Source organism: Amaranthus tricolor, chromosome 9, assembly GCF_026212465.1.
Source record: "Amaranthus tricolor cultivar Red isolate AtriRed21 chromosome 9, ASM2621246v1, whole genome shotgun sequence".
Lineage (NCBI taxonomy): Eukaryota > Viridiplantae > Streptophyta > Magnoliopsida > Caryophyllales > Amaranthaceae > Amaranthus > Amaranthus tricolor.
Window position 1 is genome coordinate 19,777,752 of NC_080055.1, and position 20,873 is coordinate 19,798,624.

A 20,873-nucleotide genomic window follows, 5' to 3' on the forward strand; every position below is an offset into this window, starting at 1 on the left:
TAGAAATTAGAAGTTAAGTTGCGATTTTATGCGTTTTTAAGCGTTTTTGTCCATTTCGCGCGTAAAGTAGGTCAAACATGGTTTGTTATGCACGAAACTTGGTACACAGCATTATTTGGCATATATTATTGTGTTGAAATGGTTATACTTGATAATAATAGTCATATGCTAGAAATTAGAAGTTAAGTTGCGATTTTATGCGTTTTTAAGCGTTTTTGTGAATTTTGCGCGTAAAGTAGGTCAAACATGGTTTGTTATGCACGAAACTTGGTACACAGCACTATTTGGCATATATTATTGTGTTGAAATGGTTAGAATTGATAATAATAGTCATATGCTAGAAATTAGAAGTTAAGTTGCGATTTTATGCATTTTTAAGCGTTTTTGTGAATTTCGCGCGTAAAGTACTCAAACATGGTTTTGATGCGAAACCGGGGCTGATTAAGGCCTTGGTTATGCAAGGATTAATGTTGTGCGTAAGCTTTGATTAATGACACAGTCAAAAACTACAAATGATCATGAAAAGAACACGAAACAACCACAAACACTTAAACATAATTCTGATGTAGCAAACTGTCGACCAGCCCTCCTTCGGCTCAGCTTCTAGGAGTCCACGGGGATTGTTAGAATGGTTTTAGGACCTTGATAGCTAGATCCATGTACCAAGATTCCATTTCCACTTTAGCCTAGGTCCTGGATGCATAGGTTTGGTCTCCACGTGTCGTGCAAGGTGGTCTGGTCACTAGTTTGATGCTGTCAATTTCGCGTTTTTATTTGTCAATTTCGCGCGTAAAGTAGGTCAAACATGGTTTGTTATGCACGAAACTTGGCACACAACACTATTTGGCATATATTATTGTGTTGAAATGGTTAGACTTGATAATAATAGTCATATGCTAGAAATTACAAGTTAAGTTGCGATTTTATGCGTTTTTAAGCGTTTTTGTCCATTTCGCGCGTAAAGTAGGTCAAACATGGTTTGTTATGCACGAAACTTGGTACACAACACTATTTGGCATATATTATTGTGTTGAAATGGTTAGAATTGATAATAATAGTCATATGCTAGAAATTAGAAGTTAAGTTGCGATTTTATGCGTTTTTAAGCGTTTTTGTGAATTTCGCGCGTAAAATACTCAAACATGGTTTTGATGCGAAACCGGGGCTGATTAAGGCCTTGGTTATGCAAGGATTAATGTTGTGCGTAAGCTTTGATTAATGACACAGTCAAAAACTACAAATGATCATGAAAAGAACACGAAACAACCACAAACACTTAAACATAATTCTGATGTAGCAAACTGTCGACCAGCCCTCCTTCGGCTCAGCTTCTAGGAGTCCACGGGGATTGTTAGAATGGTTTTAGGACCTTGATAGCTAGATCCAAGTACCAAGATTCCATTTCCACTTTAGCCTAGGTCCTGGATGCATAGGTTTGGTCTCCACGTGTCGTGCAAGGTGGTCTGGTCACTAGTTTGATGCTGTCAATTTCGCGTTTTTATTTGTCAATTTCGCGCGTAAAGTAGGTCAAACATGGTTTGTTATGCACGAAACTTGGCACACAACACTATTTGGCATATATTATTGTGTTGAAATGGTTAGACTTGATAATAATAGTCATATGCTAGAAATTAGAAGTTAAGTTGCGATTTTATGCGTTTTTAAGCGTTTTTGTCCATTTCGCGCGTAAAGTAGGTCAAACATGGTTTGTTATGCACGAAACTTGGTACACAGCACTATTTGGCATATATTATTGTGTTGAAATGGTTATACTTGATAATAATAGTCATATGCTAGAAATTAGAAGTTAAGTTGCGATTTTATGCGTTTTTATGCGTTTTTGTGAATTTCGCGAGTAAAGTACTCAAACATGGTTTTGATGCGAAACCGGGGCTGATTAAGGCCTTGATTATGCAAGGATTAATGTTGTGCGTAAGCTTTGATTAATGACACAGTCAAAAACTACAAATGATCATGAAACGAACACGAAACAACCACAAACACTTAAACATAATTCTGATCTAGCAAACTGTCGACCAGCCTTCCTTCGGCTCAGCTTCTAGGAGTCCACGGGGATTGTTAGAATGGTTTTAGGACCTTGATAGCTAGATCCAAGTACCAAGATTCCATTTCCACTTTAGCCTAGGTCCTGGATGCATAGGTTTGGTCTCCACGTATCGTGCAAGGTGGTCTGGTCACTAGTTTGATGCTGTCAATTTCGCGTTTTTATTTGTCAATTTCGCGCGTAAAGTAGGTCAAACATGGTTTGTTATGCACGAAACTTGGCACACAACACTATTTGGCATATATTATTGTGTTCAAATGGTTAGACTTGATAATAATAGTCATATGCTAGAAATTAGAAGTTAAGTTGCGATTTTATGCGTTTTTAAGCGTTTTTGTCCATTTCGCGCGTAAAGTAGGTCAAACATGGTTTGTTATGCACGAAACTTGGTACACAACACTATTTGGCATATATTATTGTGTTGAAATGGTTAGAATTGATAATAATAGTCATATGCTAGAAATTAGAATTTAAGTTGCGATTTTATGCGTTTTTAAGCGTTTTTGTGAATTTCGCGCGTAAAGTACTCAAACATGGTTTTGATGCGAAACCGGGGCTGATTAAGGCCTTGGTTATGCAAGGATTAATGTTGTGCATAAGCTTTGATTAATGACACAGTCAAAAACTACAAATGATCATGAAAAGAACACGAAACAACCACAAACACTTAAACATAATTCTGATCTAGCAAACTGTCAACCAGCCCTCCTTCGGCTCAGCTTCTAGGAGTCCACGGGGATTGTTAGAATGGTTTTAGGACCTTGATAGCTAGATCCAAGTACCAAGATTCCATTTCCACTTTAGCCTAGGTCCTGGATGCATAGGTTTGGTCTCCACGTGTCGTGCAAGGTGGTCTGGTCACTAGTTTGATGCTGTCAATTTCGCGTTTTTATTTGTCAATTTCGCGCGTAAAGTAGGTCAAACATGGTTTGTTATGCACGAAATTTGGCACACAACACTATTTGGCATATATTATTGTGTTGAAATGGTTATACTTGATAATAATAGTCATATGCTAGAAATTAGAAGTTAAGTTGCGATTTTATGCGTTTTTAAGCGTTTTTGTCCATTTCGCGCGTAAAGTAGGTCAAACATGGTTTGTTATGCACGAAACTTGGTACACAGCATTATTTGGCATATATTATTGTGTTGAAATGGTTATACTTGATAATAATAGTCATATGCTAGAAATTAGAAGTTAAGTTGCGATTTTATGCGTTTTTAAGCGTTTTTGTGAATTTCGCGCGTAAAGTAGGTCAAACATGGTTTCTTATGCACGAAACTTGGCACACAACACTATTTGGCATATATTATTGTGTTGAAATGGTTAGAATTGATAATAATAGTCATATGCTAGAAATTAGAAGTTAAGTTGCGATTTTATCCGTTTTTAAGCGTTTTTGTCAATTCCGCGCGTAAAGTAGCTCAAACTTTGTTTGTTTTGCACGAAACTTGGCACACAACACTATTTGGTATATATTATTGTGTAGAAGTTGTTAGAATTGAAAATCATAGTTATATTCTAGAATTTATGTGTTAAGTTGCGATTTTATGCGTTTTTAACCGTTTTTGACACTAACTTCTATTTTCTCTTAGTGCTTTCAACAACCTCCTTCTTCCGTTGACTGCGGCTACTACGCGCTGAAGTTTATGGACGATATTATAAACTCCGTGAAGGAATTTGGAGTCGAAAAGATAGATGCCGTAAGTATTTGTTACGTTCTTAATTAAATATATTATTGGTAAAATCTAAATGTTTCTATATTAATAGCTTTTATTTTAATATTATAATATAGGTTTTAAACGACATTCCGAGGGAAACACGTGCTTTGAGAAGTGAAGAGATGCGCGAATTAAAAGACAAGATTGCCGTGTATCTTGCTAATATTTGTCCTTGATAAATTGTAATTAGTATATATATTGATTATTTTTTATAGTTTATTTAATGTATATATATATATATGTACGTACATATTATATTATATATATATACGAGCGAGAGTTTATTATTACAAAGAGATTAATGTTGATTATCTGTGATTATCATTGGATTAATCACTATTATTACATTGTAATATTATTGCATTATTATAAGGATTAAACGGAAAAAGAAAAAAAAAAAGAGACTTATTGCTGCGGTTTTAGACCTGACCGCAGAAAATAATCCTTCCCTTATTGCTGCGGTTTTACCCCCTGACCGCAGCAAATAATGCTTCACTTTTTGCTGCGGTTTTTGCCCATAACCGCAGCAAATAACACCACTTATTGCTGCGGTTTTTAACCGCAACATTTAAATTAGGACATTTGCTGCTATCACTATTGCTGGGGGCCAAAACCGCAGCAAATAATGGCAAAAAAATCGCAGCAAACAAGGTTTTTTCCACTAGTGTGAGCTGGAACAACTCGATGTGAAGACAGCCTTCTTACATGGTGACTTGGATGAGGAAATCTATATGTATCAACCTGAGGGGTTTAAGGTTGAGGGTAAAGAGAATTTGGTATGTCGCTTGAGGAAATCACTTTATGGATTGAAACAATCTCCTCGACAGTGGTACAAGCGATTTGATTCTTTTATGTTAAAACAAGGATTTTTCAGAAGTAATTACGATTGTTGTGTATACATTCGCAAGCTTCGTGGAGGTGATTATATTTATCTCCTATTGTATGTGGACGACATGCTTATTGCTTCTAAGAGCAAGGTGGAGATAGATAGGTTAAAAATTCAACTCGTTCAAGAGTTTGAAACTAAAGACTTGGGCGCTGCAAAGAAAATACTGGGTATGGAGATTAGAAGAGAAAGATCAGATCGAAAATTATTCTTGAGTCAAAAAGGCTACATTGAGCGGGTTATTAAAAGGTTTGGGATGAAAACCGCTAAGTTAGTGATGACTCCATTGGCTCCACATTTTAGGCTCTCCGGTAAACAATCTCCCATTATAGCGGAAGATAAGGCATACATGGATAATGTACCTTATGCTAGTGCAGTTGGCAGTTTAATGTATGTTACGGTATGTACACGTCTAGACATTTCACAAGCAGTCAGTGTTGTCAGTAGGTTCATAGCGAACCCAAGTAAAGCACATTGGGAGGCAGGGAAATGGATTTTACGGTACTTAAAAGGTATCATTGACAAAGGTTTATGCTTTGGTGGAGATACATGTCAAATAAGTGGCTTTGTTGACTCGGATTATGCTGGTGATTTAGATAGAGGAAGATCTACTACTGGTTATGTGTTTAAAATACATGGGGCTCCAGTTAGTTGGCTTTCAATGTTACAAGCTACAGTGGCTCTATCTACGACAGAAGCCGAGTATATGGCTATGGCAGAAGGAGTTAAGGAAGCAATGTGGTTGTGGGGACTTCTAGATGATTTAGGGTTGAAGCAGGATTGTGTGAATCTGAATTGTGATAGCCAAAGTGCTATTCACTTGGCCAAGAACCAGGTTCATCATGCTCGTACCAAGCATATAAATGTGAGGTATCATTTTGTACGGGATGTCATAGAGGAAGGTATCATTTCTCTTATAAAGGTGCATACAAATGAGAACCCTTTAGACATGTTAACCAAAAGTTGTCTCATGAAGCAAGTTTCAACATTGTTTGGAATTGCTAAGTATTATCCCATGTTAGGCATTACATGGAGAAATAAATGGAACTATGATCGGTTTGATCCCGGTTAAGGGTACATAGGCAGTCATTGTAAAAATGGTGCAACCGGATACGAATTACGCAATTTGTTCGTCCAAAATTTGAATGTGTTTTCAATTTATGAACGAGGTGGAGAATTGTGGGAAATATATGTGGACATGATTAATTCCTAAATTAATCATGGCTAAATAGAAGGACAAAGAGAAATATAAGGGGAACAACAATAGTTATATTCTATTATTATGCGAGAGTTAGTTATTAGGAATTAAATTAATGGCTATTAGAGAAACAAGGTGAATTATTGTTTCATTAGTTTCTTTCAACATTATATATAAGTTTAGTGTTGTACGTTAATATAATTAATAATCCACATCAAGAAAGGTTAAGAAAAGTTTATTTTCTTACAATTATTATTTCCTTCGTAGTGGTTATTTGTTGACTCATAAAATATTATAATTCTTGTGAGTTTTCGATTTCATATTATTTAGTAGAAGTCACATTTCCGCTGTCAGAGCTGTAACAAATATAAACAGTATAAATTTTGTAGAGCAGGGTCAAGAGCTAAAACGTTGATGAGGTGAGTAAAGCACAACCTGAGCATTCGATTTCCATTGACACCCTTCAAACTAATGTATTTTTAGAAGACGGTAATTCTGATTTTTGGGATCAATGTCATATTTGCCTTGAGAATTTTTATGTTGGGGAGGAACAATGTGTTATTCCTAACTGTAGGCATTTATATCATCATTCTTGTTTGCGCCGTATATTTTTACTTTTGGTGAGCGTTATCCCGGTAATTTTACGCGTGTTCTTTACCCAATTTTACGCGTATATTTTTATTAGTCTTATTTACTTTCGAGTTACTAATTACTCATCATTCTTAATTTGTATTTTATTTTTAATCTATAAATATAAATATATTAAAATAAAATCTTATTTACTTCGTCTCAACGTAAAAATTATTAATATCAATTATTTATAATTTTTAAATTAATTTGTATAAATTTTAAAATATTATCTTGGCAACTGTCAAAAAGTATATAAGAATATTAGAAAGAATAGAAGACAATATAATTAACGCTAAATAATCTAAAGTTTAAAATATATTCTAATTTACTGATATTGAAATTGATTTACATCAATATTCGTTAGCAAGATTCAAATGGGAATTGAAATTGACATAGTATTAAAGTTTTTAAAATGGTTGATATAATGAGATCGAAAAATATATAACGACTTGCGAAATCCTCAGTTATTATTATGTGAATTATATTATTATATATAGAAGTTGTGCATCAATCCAAGACCAGGAATCAAATCTTGTTTTTGCTAACTTTTAAAACTTTCAATGCACAAAAAGAAAAATCAATCTATAAAGTGAATCATACTCCCCCTAAATCAGAAAAAAAAAAAAAGAAATACATGATTCTAGTTATGGTTGTACCTTAATATTCCGCATAAAGTTAGAGTTTGAAGAAAAAAATAATGAAAAATCTATACCCGCCATACCTCCTCGAAGGAGAGGGCCAAAGCGTTTCTTAGGGCATTCAAGGTACTCAGAAATAAGCGCCCTCAAACATCAAATCCTTTTTTAGTGATTTGAATTAATATAATGTTAAAATACAATTTTGTCTTCAAATATTTTTTTTAAAAAGGAAAAGTTTTTGTCTTTAAATATAATGTATGACCCTATTTTGAAACACATCACAAAAAAAAATAGAGCCTCCAAATTTTTTACTCCGTGACTGGAAGGAAGAAAGAATGCAAGTAAACAATTAAACCCACATATGGAAGTTAATCTTCTTTATCCCAAAAAGATTTAATGAGTAATTAATAAAAAGAGAGCATTATCAAGAAAAATAGGATAGAAATATTACAAAGAAGGTGTAAAATTCATAATAATATTAGAGTAAATATACTAATAAATCTTCAAAATCTGATCCAACCAAGCAATTTAATAGTTACTAGCTAGAGGATGTGGGTAGGTGGGTGAAGTTTAGAAGCTTTAAAAAGGGGCGGAAATAAGCCAAGTACACTTAATTCATTTGATCAAGTCAAAATCATTGAGATTTTGAAGAAAAAAAAATGAATAATAATAATAATAATAATAATAATAATAAGTTTAATGAGAGATCAAATAATTCTTCTTCTTCAAAAAAGGGCAAAATTAAGGGTACTAGTAATAATCAAGAAAAACCAAAACAACCTCAAAGAGGTCTTGGTGTTGCTCAATTAGAGAAGATTAGATTGCATACTCAATTAGCAAGTATGGGCATTTTTTCTCCTGACCAACTTCATTACCCACAAACTTTTCATAATTCTCAATTTCAGGTTTTTATCCTTCTTTATTTATTAATCTTATTTTTTTATTATTATTTTTCGGGTTAGGAGAATCCTTATAATCCGCAGGAAAGAGATAATCGAACTCCTAAAATAAGAGTGAAAGTGAAAACTTCAACTATTAAATCTACCCGTGATTTTCAAAATTTGTTTTTAATAAATAATTCTTAAAGTCCTTTTTTTTTCTTTTATTTTTGGTTGAAAATTGAAATTTTTTTCGTTTTTTTAATTGCAAATTAATTTTAAGTGTTTTATGTTATTGAATTTTTTTTATCAGACAGCATTGCAGCAAGCAGCCATGGCAGCCGCAGGAGCACCAGCACCATTTTGCTATTCATCACCTTCGGTTCAATCTTCTTATGACTATAATCATCAATACAATAATTATATGGTAGGTTTATGATATTGTTTTTATTCATATTAGATATTAGAATTACGCGAGAATTTAATTTATTATTAGTGTAAATTAACATAAATTCTTTTATGCATTTTAAGATTGATTAAACCAATATAAAATCTAACTGGATGATTTGTTATGTTAAATGAAAATATACTATATTTCTAATAAATTTAAATAATAACATTGACTTCAAAAATTATTAATATATTTGATAAGTATATAAATAATTTATTTAGTGACCTAAAATATGTTTGAACTTTGAATAATAAAATCATCAATTATACTACCTAATATAACAAAAATTTAAAATTTATCACTAAATCACGCATCAAAATATATTATACCATAATTTTTACCTATAATTAATTGCAATGGTTGAATTATGAGCTGGACCATGATAATAATTATTCTGGTTAATCAAGCCTAATGTTGAAATCTATCATTATATTATCAGATTGCAAGATTGGGTACAAGGAGATTTTTTTCATTCCTTTTTCCCAAATTTTTTCAAAAATATTTTATAGCATTAAATTCAGAAATTTATCTACTAATTCTGCCAAGAGAAATTTCAAAATTTTTTTTCTTAAAGTCATTTTATTTTTTGATATAAATACTTATCACAATTTTTTAAATGAAACGGTATTATAGTGAGACCACATTAATTTATTAGACTGGTTTTTGTTTTTTCAATGTGTTAAAATAATTAATTAGAGAAATAGACTTATTATGTGGGACCGTGATATATTGTGACAATCTAATACAAATTTTTGTTATTGAATTTTTGTGACAGTCAACATAAATTTTTGTTTTTTTCTCATGTAAAACTGAATTTTGAATAATTTTAAAAAAAGTTATTGAATGATTTAAATTCTTGTAAAAACATGAGTAAGAAAGATATCTTTGTAAATTTTATTTTTGAAGATTGTAATATTAGTTGAGTTTTTGTTAGGTTGGCAATTAAATCTCAATTAATAAATAAATTAGATGATGAAATAATAATGCAGATGGATATGGGAGATCATATGGAAATGGGGAGCAACATGAGATATGCTGAATCTCAGCCATGTAATACAGCAAGGTATATTTTCTTCTTTTCAAACTAATATATAAAGCTAATTAATAAAATTATCTTTGAAATAATACAGTTTCTTACCAAATTTGTACAAAAATTATTTAAAATATTTTAAATATAATAATGCTTATTAGGTTTATTAAGAAATACAATATTGCGGAAGAACTATTTTTTGAATTTAAAATAAAATAAATTAGTAAAACATTATCAATTAAATTGAATCAAAAATTAATTAATTAGTAATTTAACTAAATTTAAAACAAAATACAATATATAATTAAATTTAAAATTAATTTTAGAATGTTAAATACTCCTATAATAAAAAATAAATAATTCAAATAAAAAATAGGCATCTATACCACTATGTGTAATGCCACATCAAAAAATTATGCAACATGTTCTCCCACGTTAGCTAGTAACCTATTGTTTAAGTGACCAACAAATAACATACCTCATGATAAAACGAACTTTAAAATAATTTCCGCTAATTTAATGATGAAAGTTTAGCTTAAGCAACTTAGATGATATAAATTTAAGATCAAGTAATCAATTTATTAATATGATATTGATGTTTTTTAACTTGTCAATAATATTATGAAATTATTTAAAATTTTAGTTTGTAAAAATAAAAAAGAATTAATTCCTTGATTCTTATAATATAAGTTAAATAATTTCTTTCTTTCTTGAATTAGGTGTAACCCTAATGACAATTTTTACATGGTTGGGGACACCCAACATTTCCCTCCTCAACCATCAGGGATGGTTACTAGGCACCTTTTAAGCAATGTCGAGGTATTGATATATTTATTTTTTAAATTAAGTTTAGTTAACATTAAATTAAGATTTAATTAATTAATTTCTAACATTAACTTTAAATGCATGATATGCTAACTTTTTCCATACAGGAAAATCCTAGAAGGAAAAGTTTTTACAAAGCTATGAGCATTGGCATTCAGAATTCTGAAGCAAATGGAGGTCTAGATGTGGATTTGGAGCTTAAATTATAATATGGATAGTTTTTTTTTTATTTTTTTATTTTTTTTATTACAGGTTAGGCTGAGAGAATGGGGACTGAGTGAGAATCGTATTCAACTGAAACAAAATTCAATTCTCAGAACTAAACGACAGTTATAATTAATTTTAGGTTTTTAGTATTCTAAAGAATTAACCATACAAATGTTATCACATGTCATAGGAGAAAAATAGGATAATTATATAAGAAATTAGGAGTTTTAATTACTTTTTTGCACATTATTATTTGTACTTTAGACATATCTAGTGAAATACAAATGAAAACCTTTTATGAGAAAATTTAATGATTAATAATTTTGATAATTAATTATCTTAATTTATTTTTAAAGTTTGTCAAATTTGAAGACAAAGTAGTTGATAATTATAATATTGCAAGCTGCAATTACTGTTTACTTTATATATGATTTATAGGCATTTTAATGTGTTAAACAGTTAATTACTTTGCTAAAGCACACAGAAGAATGAAGAGCTAGAATTTTTCAGTCTAATCTCTCAAATCAATATTTGGTGTAAAGCATTACCTTTTAACTCCATTAGATTAATGACATGACATCATTAATGTTAATCAATGTTTATATTATTCATTGTTTCTCCTTTTCAATTATATTTATTTTAATTTATTCATTGTTTCTCCTTTTTAATTATATTTATTTTAATTTATTTATAAAGATTAATTCAAAGGTACAATTAACCAAAGTACCAAGCAGTTTAAAAAAGGAAGTGTTTTTGTAAGTTTCCTTCTCTCTCAGAGTTAGGGTTTTTCTCTCTCCGGGTTTTCCTTAGAGACTTTTCTATCGTCTATTATGGCAGATGACCTCGTTGAGCAATGCTCCAAATTGTCCATCATGAATGGTAAAGAAAATATCATAGAACTGAAAGAAGGGAACGATGAATGCCATGATGAAAAACTTTCATTGCGGTTGATTGGGAGAATTTAAACCAAAAAACCCATTAATTTTGATGCCTTTAAACGCACGATGCTTCATGTTTGGTGTCTCAAAGATAGGGTGATTATCAGATCTATGGGTTCGAATTTATTTATGTTTCAATTCTTTCATTGGAGAGATAGAGAGAAAGTACTCAATGGAAGACCATGGAGTTTTGAACAAAGGTTGCTTTTCCTGCAAGAAATCGATGGAGATGCACAACCCTCTGATGTGGTAGTAAATTTTTTTTCCTTTTTGGGTAAGGCTCTATAATCTAGAAAAGGCATCTGTACTACCCTCTGGTTGTGTTACAAAAAGATAAGAGACACTGATGTTGAGATGGTGGACAGTGATTGTGATAAAAAAAAACGCTCATGCTTAGGAAGTGGCTTTTCTTTTTGTTCCAGACTATACAGCAGCGGAGGTCGGAGTTACCCAACCCCACGAACAACAATGAAAATTTTAAGTCGGAACTGTCAAGGGATTAATAATATTCCTTGATAGTTAAAGCTCTTCAAGGCTGGTGTTGGAGTGAGAGACACAATATTGTTTTTATTATGGAGTCTATGGTGGATAAGGGCAAACTGGAGAGAGTGAGAAATAGATGTGGCTTTACAGATGGATTATGTATAGATAGCTCAGAGAACTCTGGTGGTATTGGTCTTTGGTGGAAAGACATGATTGTTTTAGTGATTTCTTTCTCTCCACGTCATATTCTTGTGGAGGTTAGAGATGATAGGGATGTTTCTAGGAGTTGGTTTGCATGTGGAATTTACGGGTGGCCCGATAGATCAGGTAAATTTAAGACTTGGGGATTTGATGAGGAGGATTAGAGATGAGATTCAAGGCCCGATAATATTTTTCGGTGACTTTAATGAGATCCTCAGTGCGAATGAGAAAGAGGGGGGAAATTCTAGGGCGGAGAGGGATATGGATGCTTTTAGAAGTTGTTTGGATGATTATGGTGTCACTGATTTGGGGTTCACTTATATAACTTGATTAGAGAGAGGTTAGATAGGTTTGTTGCGTGTGTGCATTGGCAAAATCTGTATGATTCCATTGATATACGCCACTTCCCTATATACAGATGTGATCATGCTCCTATTCTTTTGTGTACTAACACCTCGAGTGTTGTAAATTGCGGTATGAAGCTTTTTTGTTTCGAGTCGCTCTGGTTATCAAATGATGAATATAGATCGGTGGTTAATGAGGCTTGGAACGAGATGTTGGGAGGGGAAATTGACTTTCGGATTGAAAATTGTGCTACAAAGTTGGCTTCATGGCTTGATAAAAATTATAGGGCTTTGAAAAAGAAGATTCGAGATGCTGAGAAAAAACTAAAAGCAGCCCAGAGGTGTAATCCAAATGCAGCTATGCTGGAGACCTGCAAATCTATAGCTGATCAACTTGATACACTCATTACAACATAATATATTTAATTTAAATGTCAATATATACTTGAAATTTCTAATGGTATATATATAGAGGTGTTCATTTGGTTGATCGGGTCGGTTTCGGACGGGTGTTATTCGATTCCGTTGCATTTCGGATCGGTTATTTTTCGGCTGTGTGTTACAACGGGTCACACTAGGGTCGAGTGGGTTAGTCACGGTTCGGTTAGAGATCGGGTTAGCATCAGTTCGGTGTCGGTTGAAGTTCGTGTCGAGTGTCAATCGGTCTCGGGTTGTCATCAATTACTAATTGGTTCGGTTTTTTCGGGTACAGATCGGGTTCGAGCTTTATTTTTTGAGTAGTTATCGGTTACGGATAACTATTGATCGGGTCAATATCGAAATAAGTTAATAGTCAGGTTTTTAATTGATATATGCTCATTTACTTACAAAAAATAATTACCGATTGTTTTATCAGATATAGCAGATAGGGGTGTCAAACAGGTCGGGTTGGGTCATTTTCAGATTCGAATCATATATAAATGGGTCAATAAACCCTTAACCTGAACCTGACCCATTTAATTAATGGGTCAAAAATTGAAACCCCGACCTGATCAGTAGCAAATCGGATCAACCTGCTAATGACCCATTTAACCTACTTTTTTTTAGGTCATTAAATTCATATATTTCAGGTTATTTGACCCATTTAACCTTAATTAAAGGTTTCCTCCAAAAATAAACGTATGCCACTTAATGCAGCGAGCACACGGTATTCTTTAGTAAAAGGTGAAAGAATAGTTCGCTTTGTGCTCACGGCGTGGCTGTGTAAGTTGGAATGAGATCTGCGGAAGTGATTTAAAGGATTTTTCTTTTATTAGTATCTTTCATAGCCGATGTGGGACAACTTCCTTTGTTATTGAAAGTCATCTTCAGCTGACAAATCCCTTAGCCGATGTGGGACAACTTCCTTTCTTATTGAAAGTCATCTTCAGCTGACAAATCCCTCAATACATGGCAATTGGTATTATCTTAGTTTTACGAAGTATTTGGCAAATATTGATCCGTCTTAAATTTAATAAATGGGTTAAACAAGTTTTTTTCGGGTTTAAATATTCAACCTGAACCTAACCCATTTAATAAACAGATCAGGTCGGGTTGACCCATTTAATTAATTGGGTCAAAAATCTAAACCAAAACCCGCTAATTTCGAGTCGGTTTCAGATCAGGTTAGCAGGTCGGGTCAACTTTTGCCAGCCCTAATAGGCAGATCAATTTATTTCAATTAGTTTATATATATATATATATATATATATATATATATATATATATATATATATATATATATATATATATATATATATATATATATATATATATATATATATATATATATATATATATATATATATATATATATATATATATATATATATATATATATATATATATATATATATATATATATATATATATATATATATATATATATATATATATATATATATATATATATATATATATATATATATATATATATATATATATATATATATATATATATATATATATATATTCTGTATGCAATCTCTTCTGTATAGAACTTGTGTTCTTCCTTTTTCCGTATTATTAGAAAACTGAAATTGGACTTAATTTGCTAAATTTAGGTGAAAATTTGATTCGGATTTATAACAGTTCGATTTACAATCGGTTCGGGTATGTATCAGTTCGGGTTAAAAACAGTTCGATTAATAATCGATCGGGTTTGTATCAGTTCGGGTTAAAAACAATTCGATCTTAATCGGTTTTAGTCAGGTTACATTCGGTTACGTGCATAATTCGGGTCGGATTTGACTCTGGTCGATCACGGTTCAGTTCGGGTAACATCGGTTAAGGTTTATATGTCGGTTATAAAATTCGGTTGCAGTTCGAGTTCGATTTTGCCCTTTTCGGTTATCAAACGGTTCGAATGAAGTATCGGTTCGGGTAATTGCGGTTCGGTAAACCTAAAAAACTTACATTTTTTCGGGTCGGATAATTTTCGATTTCGGGTCAGATTTTCGGGTCGGGTTTGTTTTGAACAGCTCTATATATATAGTGGATTTGATGACATTTATTATACCGGTTAGCATCATAATAAAAAATCATACTAAATATTTTTACGACATAAAATTTTGTGACATTTTCTCATAGATGTCACTATAGACTAGAGTAACAATCACATATATCACTAAATGCCAAAATAAATAAAGTGTCATTAAATTATTTTATAGAGGAACTTAAAATAAAAAAAATAAATAGGAGTATTGCACTAAAAAATAAATCAGTGACATTCTTTTAATATCACTAAAACCTGTATCACAAAAAGTTAATTTTGTTGTAATGAATACCGATGTAATTTTATATTCTAAATTTATGTGTTTATTGTGGCTTTTAAGCGTCTTAATTAAAACTCTCCTCTAAGTAGACTAATAACTCTATATATACCATAAATCATACTTCATTTGGTTTTTATTAGTTGCTATAAATAGTGATGTTTTGTGATGAGGAGAAATGTCACTTTTTGTAACAACTAATAAAAACCAGAGGAAGTTAATGTAATAAAAAGACTGTAAATTTTCACATGACATTCTTACAGTAATTTGCCATATAGAATATAACTATTAACTGAATTGAATTATATATTATGTATATTTTTAAGTAGCATATCATAAAAATATATATTCTAAATAATTCTTACTAAAGTTAAGATCAATTTATTCCATAATATATGAGTAGTATATCACAATAAGATGTTTTTAAAAATTTACTTAGAATATAATATTTTATTTGTTCACTTTAAAGAGAAATTTCAATTCGATTTTTGAAATATATACTGAAATTAAAATATATTCATGTGAGATCTTGTTAGATTCGTCTTGATGTAAAGTTTTTTAATATATATAATTTTTATAATTTTTTATGATGCGTACTTAGAGATATTAAAGCTTAAAATTTGCTAAAAAATACGTGCAAAAGATAAAAGGGACAAACAAAAAAAAGGGAAGTAGTATTGAAATTCAAAATCAATCAATTGTGCTGTCATTTCATTTAAAACCATAAAGTAAAATTACTTATATGACAACTTTAATGTTTTTTGACCTATATATTTGAAGCTTAATTAAAGGACACCAATATCTGTCATTAATCTCTTAAATCTTCATATTTACTATTTTGAGGCCATTGATGAGTTGCATCATTGCCCAAAGAAAGCAAAGGGATTTACAAAAACAAAGAGCGTAATATAAAGAAACTCAATTCAACAAAAACAAGTAAAATTTCTAAATATAAAAATAAAATTTATTAATAATAATAGGTTAAACAAGGTTGAAGAGGGAAAATAAACAAGAGAAACAAATAAGTTTTTCTTGTGTTTTTCCCTTATAAATTAGGAGCAAATAAAAAATAAACAATAATAACAATATATAAAATTAAAATGTATACATATTCTTCATTAAAAAAGACTTTTGTCATTTTTTCTTATCTTTTTATTTCTACGTCTGCTAACTTATTCTGGGGATTACCCGGTCTAGGAGGTCATCATATACAACGTCAATTTCCTCATAATCCTATACAACCTCAATTTCCTCAAAATCCTATACAACCCCATAATCCTTTCCGACCCCATAATCCTTTCCAATATGGGCGTGGCGGGGGCGGAGGTGGTGGCGGTGGTAATGGTGGTGTTGGTGGAGGAATTGGAGTAGGATTTTTACCTCCTCTTCCTAGAATAGGTGACTTTATTCCAGGTTTTGGGTTCTCACCTAATCCCCAACTACCCAAAATCGGACCAGGTATACCCGTAAAGTTACCGGAAGTACCAAAAGATGTGCCTAAATTGTTGCCATTAGTAGGAGGAATATTAGAGACAAAATATTTGGGAAAATGGGAATTTAGTCTTGAGGATGCAGGAGTATCAGCCATGCATTTGCAGTTAATGCCTAATGATAGATTTGTAATGTTTGATGCAACTTCATTAGGTAAATCAGCTGTTGAGTTGCCTCCTGATCGTTGTCGTGTTGTTCTTAATAAGCCTGCTGGTACGTTGGATTGTTATGCTCATGCTGTTGAATATGATATTGCAACCAACAAAATTAGAACTCTCAAGGTATATACTTCCTCTAATTGTTATATTTTTATTTTTCACGCAACTGATCATAAGAATTGTGAGGCCTTGGGCGACTAGGGGCGCTAATTACTAAGTATAGTACTATTATGGGTTCCTAACTTTAACTATTAAAACGTCTTTTTTTATTATATTTGATGGGACCAGGCCACATATCTCTCTTGCCCTCATATAGGGTCGGTCTTACTTTTCACTTGTCTTACTAGTTTAATTTGTCGGAACTCGAAAAGGATACTTTGCTTGATTGGTTTAATTTGTTTATCTCATTTGACTAAAACTCCTATTGTTTGTGTATTATTATTTTGTCTCTCGTCATTAATTCACTCCAACTAATAATAATACTACTCTAGTACGACTAATTATATACTAATACAAGTAATAACATACTAATAATGCACTAATACCAGTAATAACAATATATATACTAATACAAATAATAATATATTAATACTACATTAATATGACTAATACTATGACTAATAATACATTATTACGACTAATTATAAACTAATACAAGTAATAAGATACTTATACTACACTAATACGACTAATAGTATACTAATACGACTAATAATATATTAATAATGCACTAATACGACTAATAATACATTAATAGGACTAATTATATACTAATAAGCTAATAATACACTAATATGACTCATTATATACTAATACAAGTAATAATATATTAATACTAATACGACTAATTACGTACTAATACCACACTAACACTACTAGTTACGACTAATACTACATTTAATAATAATAATAATAATACGACTAATTTGACTAATACGAATAATTACATACTAATTAATAGATGACTTAGTGGTTGGAGTTTTGGTGTAATAACCAAGAAGTCAATGGTTCGAAACCTCTCAAGGAATTGTGTGGGAGGTATTGTGCGGGTCGAGGTGTGATGTTCATGTGGCATGGCGTAGGCGCCAAGTAGGCATGACGTGGCACTTCTACTTCATTTTTTTTTCCGACCAACTAGGTAGTCGGAAAATTTTTAAAATTATTTTTCTTGTCATTTTGGGATTAATTTCGAAATAGTGTTTTTTCACTAATTTCCGACTAAAAATAATAGGAAATTAGTCGGAAATTTCTTACTCATTTCCGACAAACATGATAGTCGGAATTTCAAACTAATATTCTGACTAACCATGGTTAGTCGGAAATTCCGACTATTTTCCTACTAGAATGAAATTCCGACCATTCTGAACCGACTATCCCAAAATAGTCGGAAATCAGTCGGTATAGCTTTTTGGGTTGTCGAAATGTGTGTTTTTTGTAGTGTAAGATGAATTAAATAAGATTCATTTGATTATGTTTTACATCAAGCACAGAGAAATATATGTCAAATAAGATCATTTAATGAACAGTAGAATAGTTGCTACGGTGATTGTAGCAATTATTAAAGACCAAAAGTAGTATATCTAATTACTACTTTTTATAGCGCGCGAATGTAATTATTCCATAGAAAATAATTTAGTTTTATATATGACCCAAAACTTTTTGGATCGGGCCTTAAAAAGATCTGCTCTTGGTGTCATGAAATCTCAACCATTGATTATTCTAGTTTAAATTCTAAGCTAATCGTTTTTTAGTAATTATTCAAAAATGATTAAATAGCAATTAAAATATTTAAAAATAGCAATTAATCTATAAAAAATTATTTTCTTACATCATTTAATAAATATTTTAAAACCATTGTCAGTAATATCACTTTTAAAATAAATGTCTTATTATTGCTACATATTAATAAATCTAATCCACAAAATTTTGATTTATTTATCCTACAATTCGAATATTCCTATTAACCATAAACATATTTGTAGGTGCTCACAAACCCATGGTGCTCAAGTGGAGGACTAGCACCAGATGGTACATTAATAAACACAGGAGGATGGGAAGAAGGAGCCAACATCATTCGATACTACCAATCATGCGACACATGTGATTGGAGGGAATCAAACCTAAAATTATCAGATGTCAGATGGTATGCTACTCAAACAATGCTGCCTGATGGATCTTACGTCCTGTTTGGAGGACGCCGTGCTTTTAACTACGAATTTATTGCCCCTGAAGGCAAACCTTCCCCTGGAAAAATAGACTTCCCTTTCCTTTTTGACACAACTGATATTCATGAAAACAATCTCTACCCCTTCATTCATCTTGCACCTGATGGAAATCTCTTCATTTTCGCGAATTTCAAGTCCGTTTTATTTGATGTACGAATCAATAAAATCATTCGGGTTTACCCTGATTTGCCTGGTGGTGCTCGAAACTACCCTGGCTCGGGTAGCTCTGTAATCCTACCAATTGATTTACAAAATGATGGGAATAATCTTGATATTGAAGTTATTATTTGTGGGGGTGGACAACCTTTAGCGTTTGGTAAGGCCGAGAAGGAAGGGATTTTCCTTCCGGCCTTAGACACTTGTGGGCGGATCAAGGTTCTTGACCCGAACCCTAAATGGGAAATCGAAACGATGCCATCTCCTCGTGTTATGAGTGATATGTTGAACTTACCTAATGGGGATGTGATCATTCTTAATGGTGCTAAAAAGGGTGCTTCCGGTTGGCGATTTGCTGATGAGCCGGTTTTTACACCCTTTTTGTATAGCCCTTATAAGGCTAATGGGAAACGGTTCAAAGTCTTGGCTGCAACGACAATTCCTCGAATGTATCATTCATCAGCCGCGATTCTCCCTGATGCACGAGTTTTCGTTGCAGGAAGTAATACCAATCCGGGATACCTATTCAAGAATGTGAAATTCCCAACTGAACTTTCCTTAGAGAAATTTAGTCCTCCTTACCTTGATCCGGAACTCCAAAAGTATAGGCCTAAATTTACATTGCAAAACAAAGGGTTAAAGTATGGACAAAAGGTTGGTTTTTCAATGAACATAGGTCTTCCTGGAATAGCCCAACAAAAAGATGTTACGGTAACAATATACCCACCACCTTTTACCACACATGGTTACTCCATGAGCCAAAGGCTTGTAGTCTTGAAAATTACGAGTTTTTTGGTCCAAGACGGGGGCAACTATCAAGTCCAAGTCGATGCTCCTACTAAAGGCGAGATTGCTCCTCCTGGTTACTACCTTATGTTTGTTAATTATCGTGGTGTTCCTAGCATTGCTTCGTGGATTACATTGCAAAAATAGATTACACGGTTTTGAAAAATTCGACATTTTTAAGAAATAATGTAAAAATGTTCGTGTTATATGATCTTCATACTGTAGCTACTTTCAAGTTTTGGTACTTCCAAATTGTTTTAAGTATGTAAATTTTATTTTATGAAGTGTTATGGCATGCTAGAGCTAGGAAGGTTATATTTTTGAAGCACAGATAAGTGTTGTGTTGTTCCTTATCTTTTCATCATATGTAAATCAATGTTCAAATTAACAATGTAGTTGTATAAACAAGCTACGCGCTTGCATACAAAAACTAATTTCATTTAGCTAAGACAATAAAGTCTCACCTAATAAGAGAAAGTCTCGTCTAATAGGGGAGGGATTCAATGAAAAAGGATGTTAAAAATGAGAAGGATAAGAACTCTACATCCTTGATTTCACTAAAATAATAAAATCTACAGTCACAATTAAACCAAAAACACATAATTGTAATAGTAACTATATTACACAAAAAAGTAACTATGATATAAATTTTTAGAATGTTTTATTTTATAACATAGTATCCTTTTTTGTATATATAGTAACAAAACAAAATCAAACAAAAATCCTTCTCATCCTTCTTATTTTAAAATCCTACTTATTTGATCTTATAAGTGGTTTTAGAAAAAAAAAAATTTTTTTAAAAGTGATGTGT

At 31.8% G+C, this 20,873-nt stretch overlaps 2 protein-coding genes and 1 non-coding gene across 3 annotated transcripts; 2 read left to right on the forward strand and 1 right to left on the reverse strand.

Annotated features, from left to right (window-relative positions):
- The first annotated feature begins 6,285 nt into the window (after positions 1 to 6,285).
- LOC130823349 (protein SPEAR3-like) lies at positions 6,286 to 10,659 on the forward strand. Its single transcript, XM_057687969.1, has 8 exons — positions 6,286 to 6,290; positions 6,446 to 6,506; positions 7,835 to 8,044; positions 8,331 to 8,444; positions 9,458 to 9,531; positions 10,218 to 10,317; positions 10,431 to 10,508; positions 10,576 to 10,659. The coding sequence occupies exons 1-8, from the start codon at positions 6,286 to 6,288 to the stop codon at positions 10,657 to 10,659; spliced, it is 726 nt and encodes a 241-aa protein (XP_057543952.1).
- A 2,922-nt stretch (positions 10,660 to 13,581) lies between these two features.
- On the reverse strand, positions 13,582 to 13,697 carry LOC130824673 (U5 spliceosomal RNA). Its single transcript, XR_009046765.1, has one exon. It is a non-coding gene; the product is annotated as a U5 spliceosomal RNA (small nuclear RNA).
- A 2,547-nt stretch (positions 13,698 to 16,244) lies between these two features.
- LOC130824618 (aldehyde oxidase GLOX1-like) lies at positions 16,245 to 20,228 on the forward strand. The gene is made up of 2 exons (XM_057689693.1): positions 16,245 to 17,018; positions 18,878 to 20,228. Exons 1-2 carry the CDS (start codon positions 16,347 to 16,349, stop codon positions 20,207 to 20,209), a joined length of 2,004 nt encoding a protein of 667 aa, XP_057545676.1. The 5' UTR covers positions 16,245 to 16,346; the 3' UTR covers positions 20,210 to 20,228.
- The last annotated feature ends 645 nt before the right edge of the window (positions 20,229 to 20,873 follow it).

Excerpts from the sequence above, each read along its gene's own strand:
- LOC130823349 (XM_057687969.1), top strand. Across the intron at positions 6,507-7,834 it reads TTTTGGTGAGCGTTATCCCG|TTTAATGAGAGATCAAATAA; the intron begins GTAATTTTACGC and ends AATAATAATAAG. Across the intron at positions 9,532-10,217 it reads CAGCCATGTAATACAGCAAG|GTGTAACCCTAATGACAATT; the intron begins GTATATTTTCTT and ends TTCTTGAATTAG.
- LOC130824618 (XM_057689693.1), top strand. The coding sequence starts at position 16,347 with ATGTATACATATTCTTCATTAAAAAAGACTTTTGTCATTTTTTCTTAT. Across the intron at positions 17,019-18,877 it reads ACAAAATTAGAACTCTCAAG|GTGCTCACAAACCCATGGTG; the intron begins GTATATACTTCC and ends ACATATTTGTAG.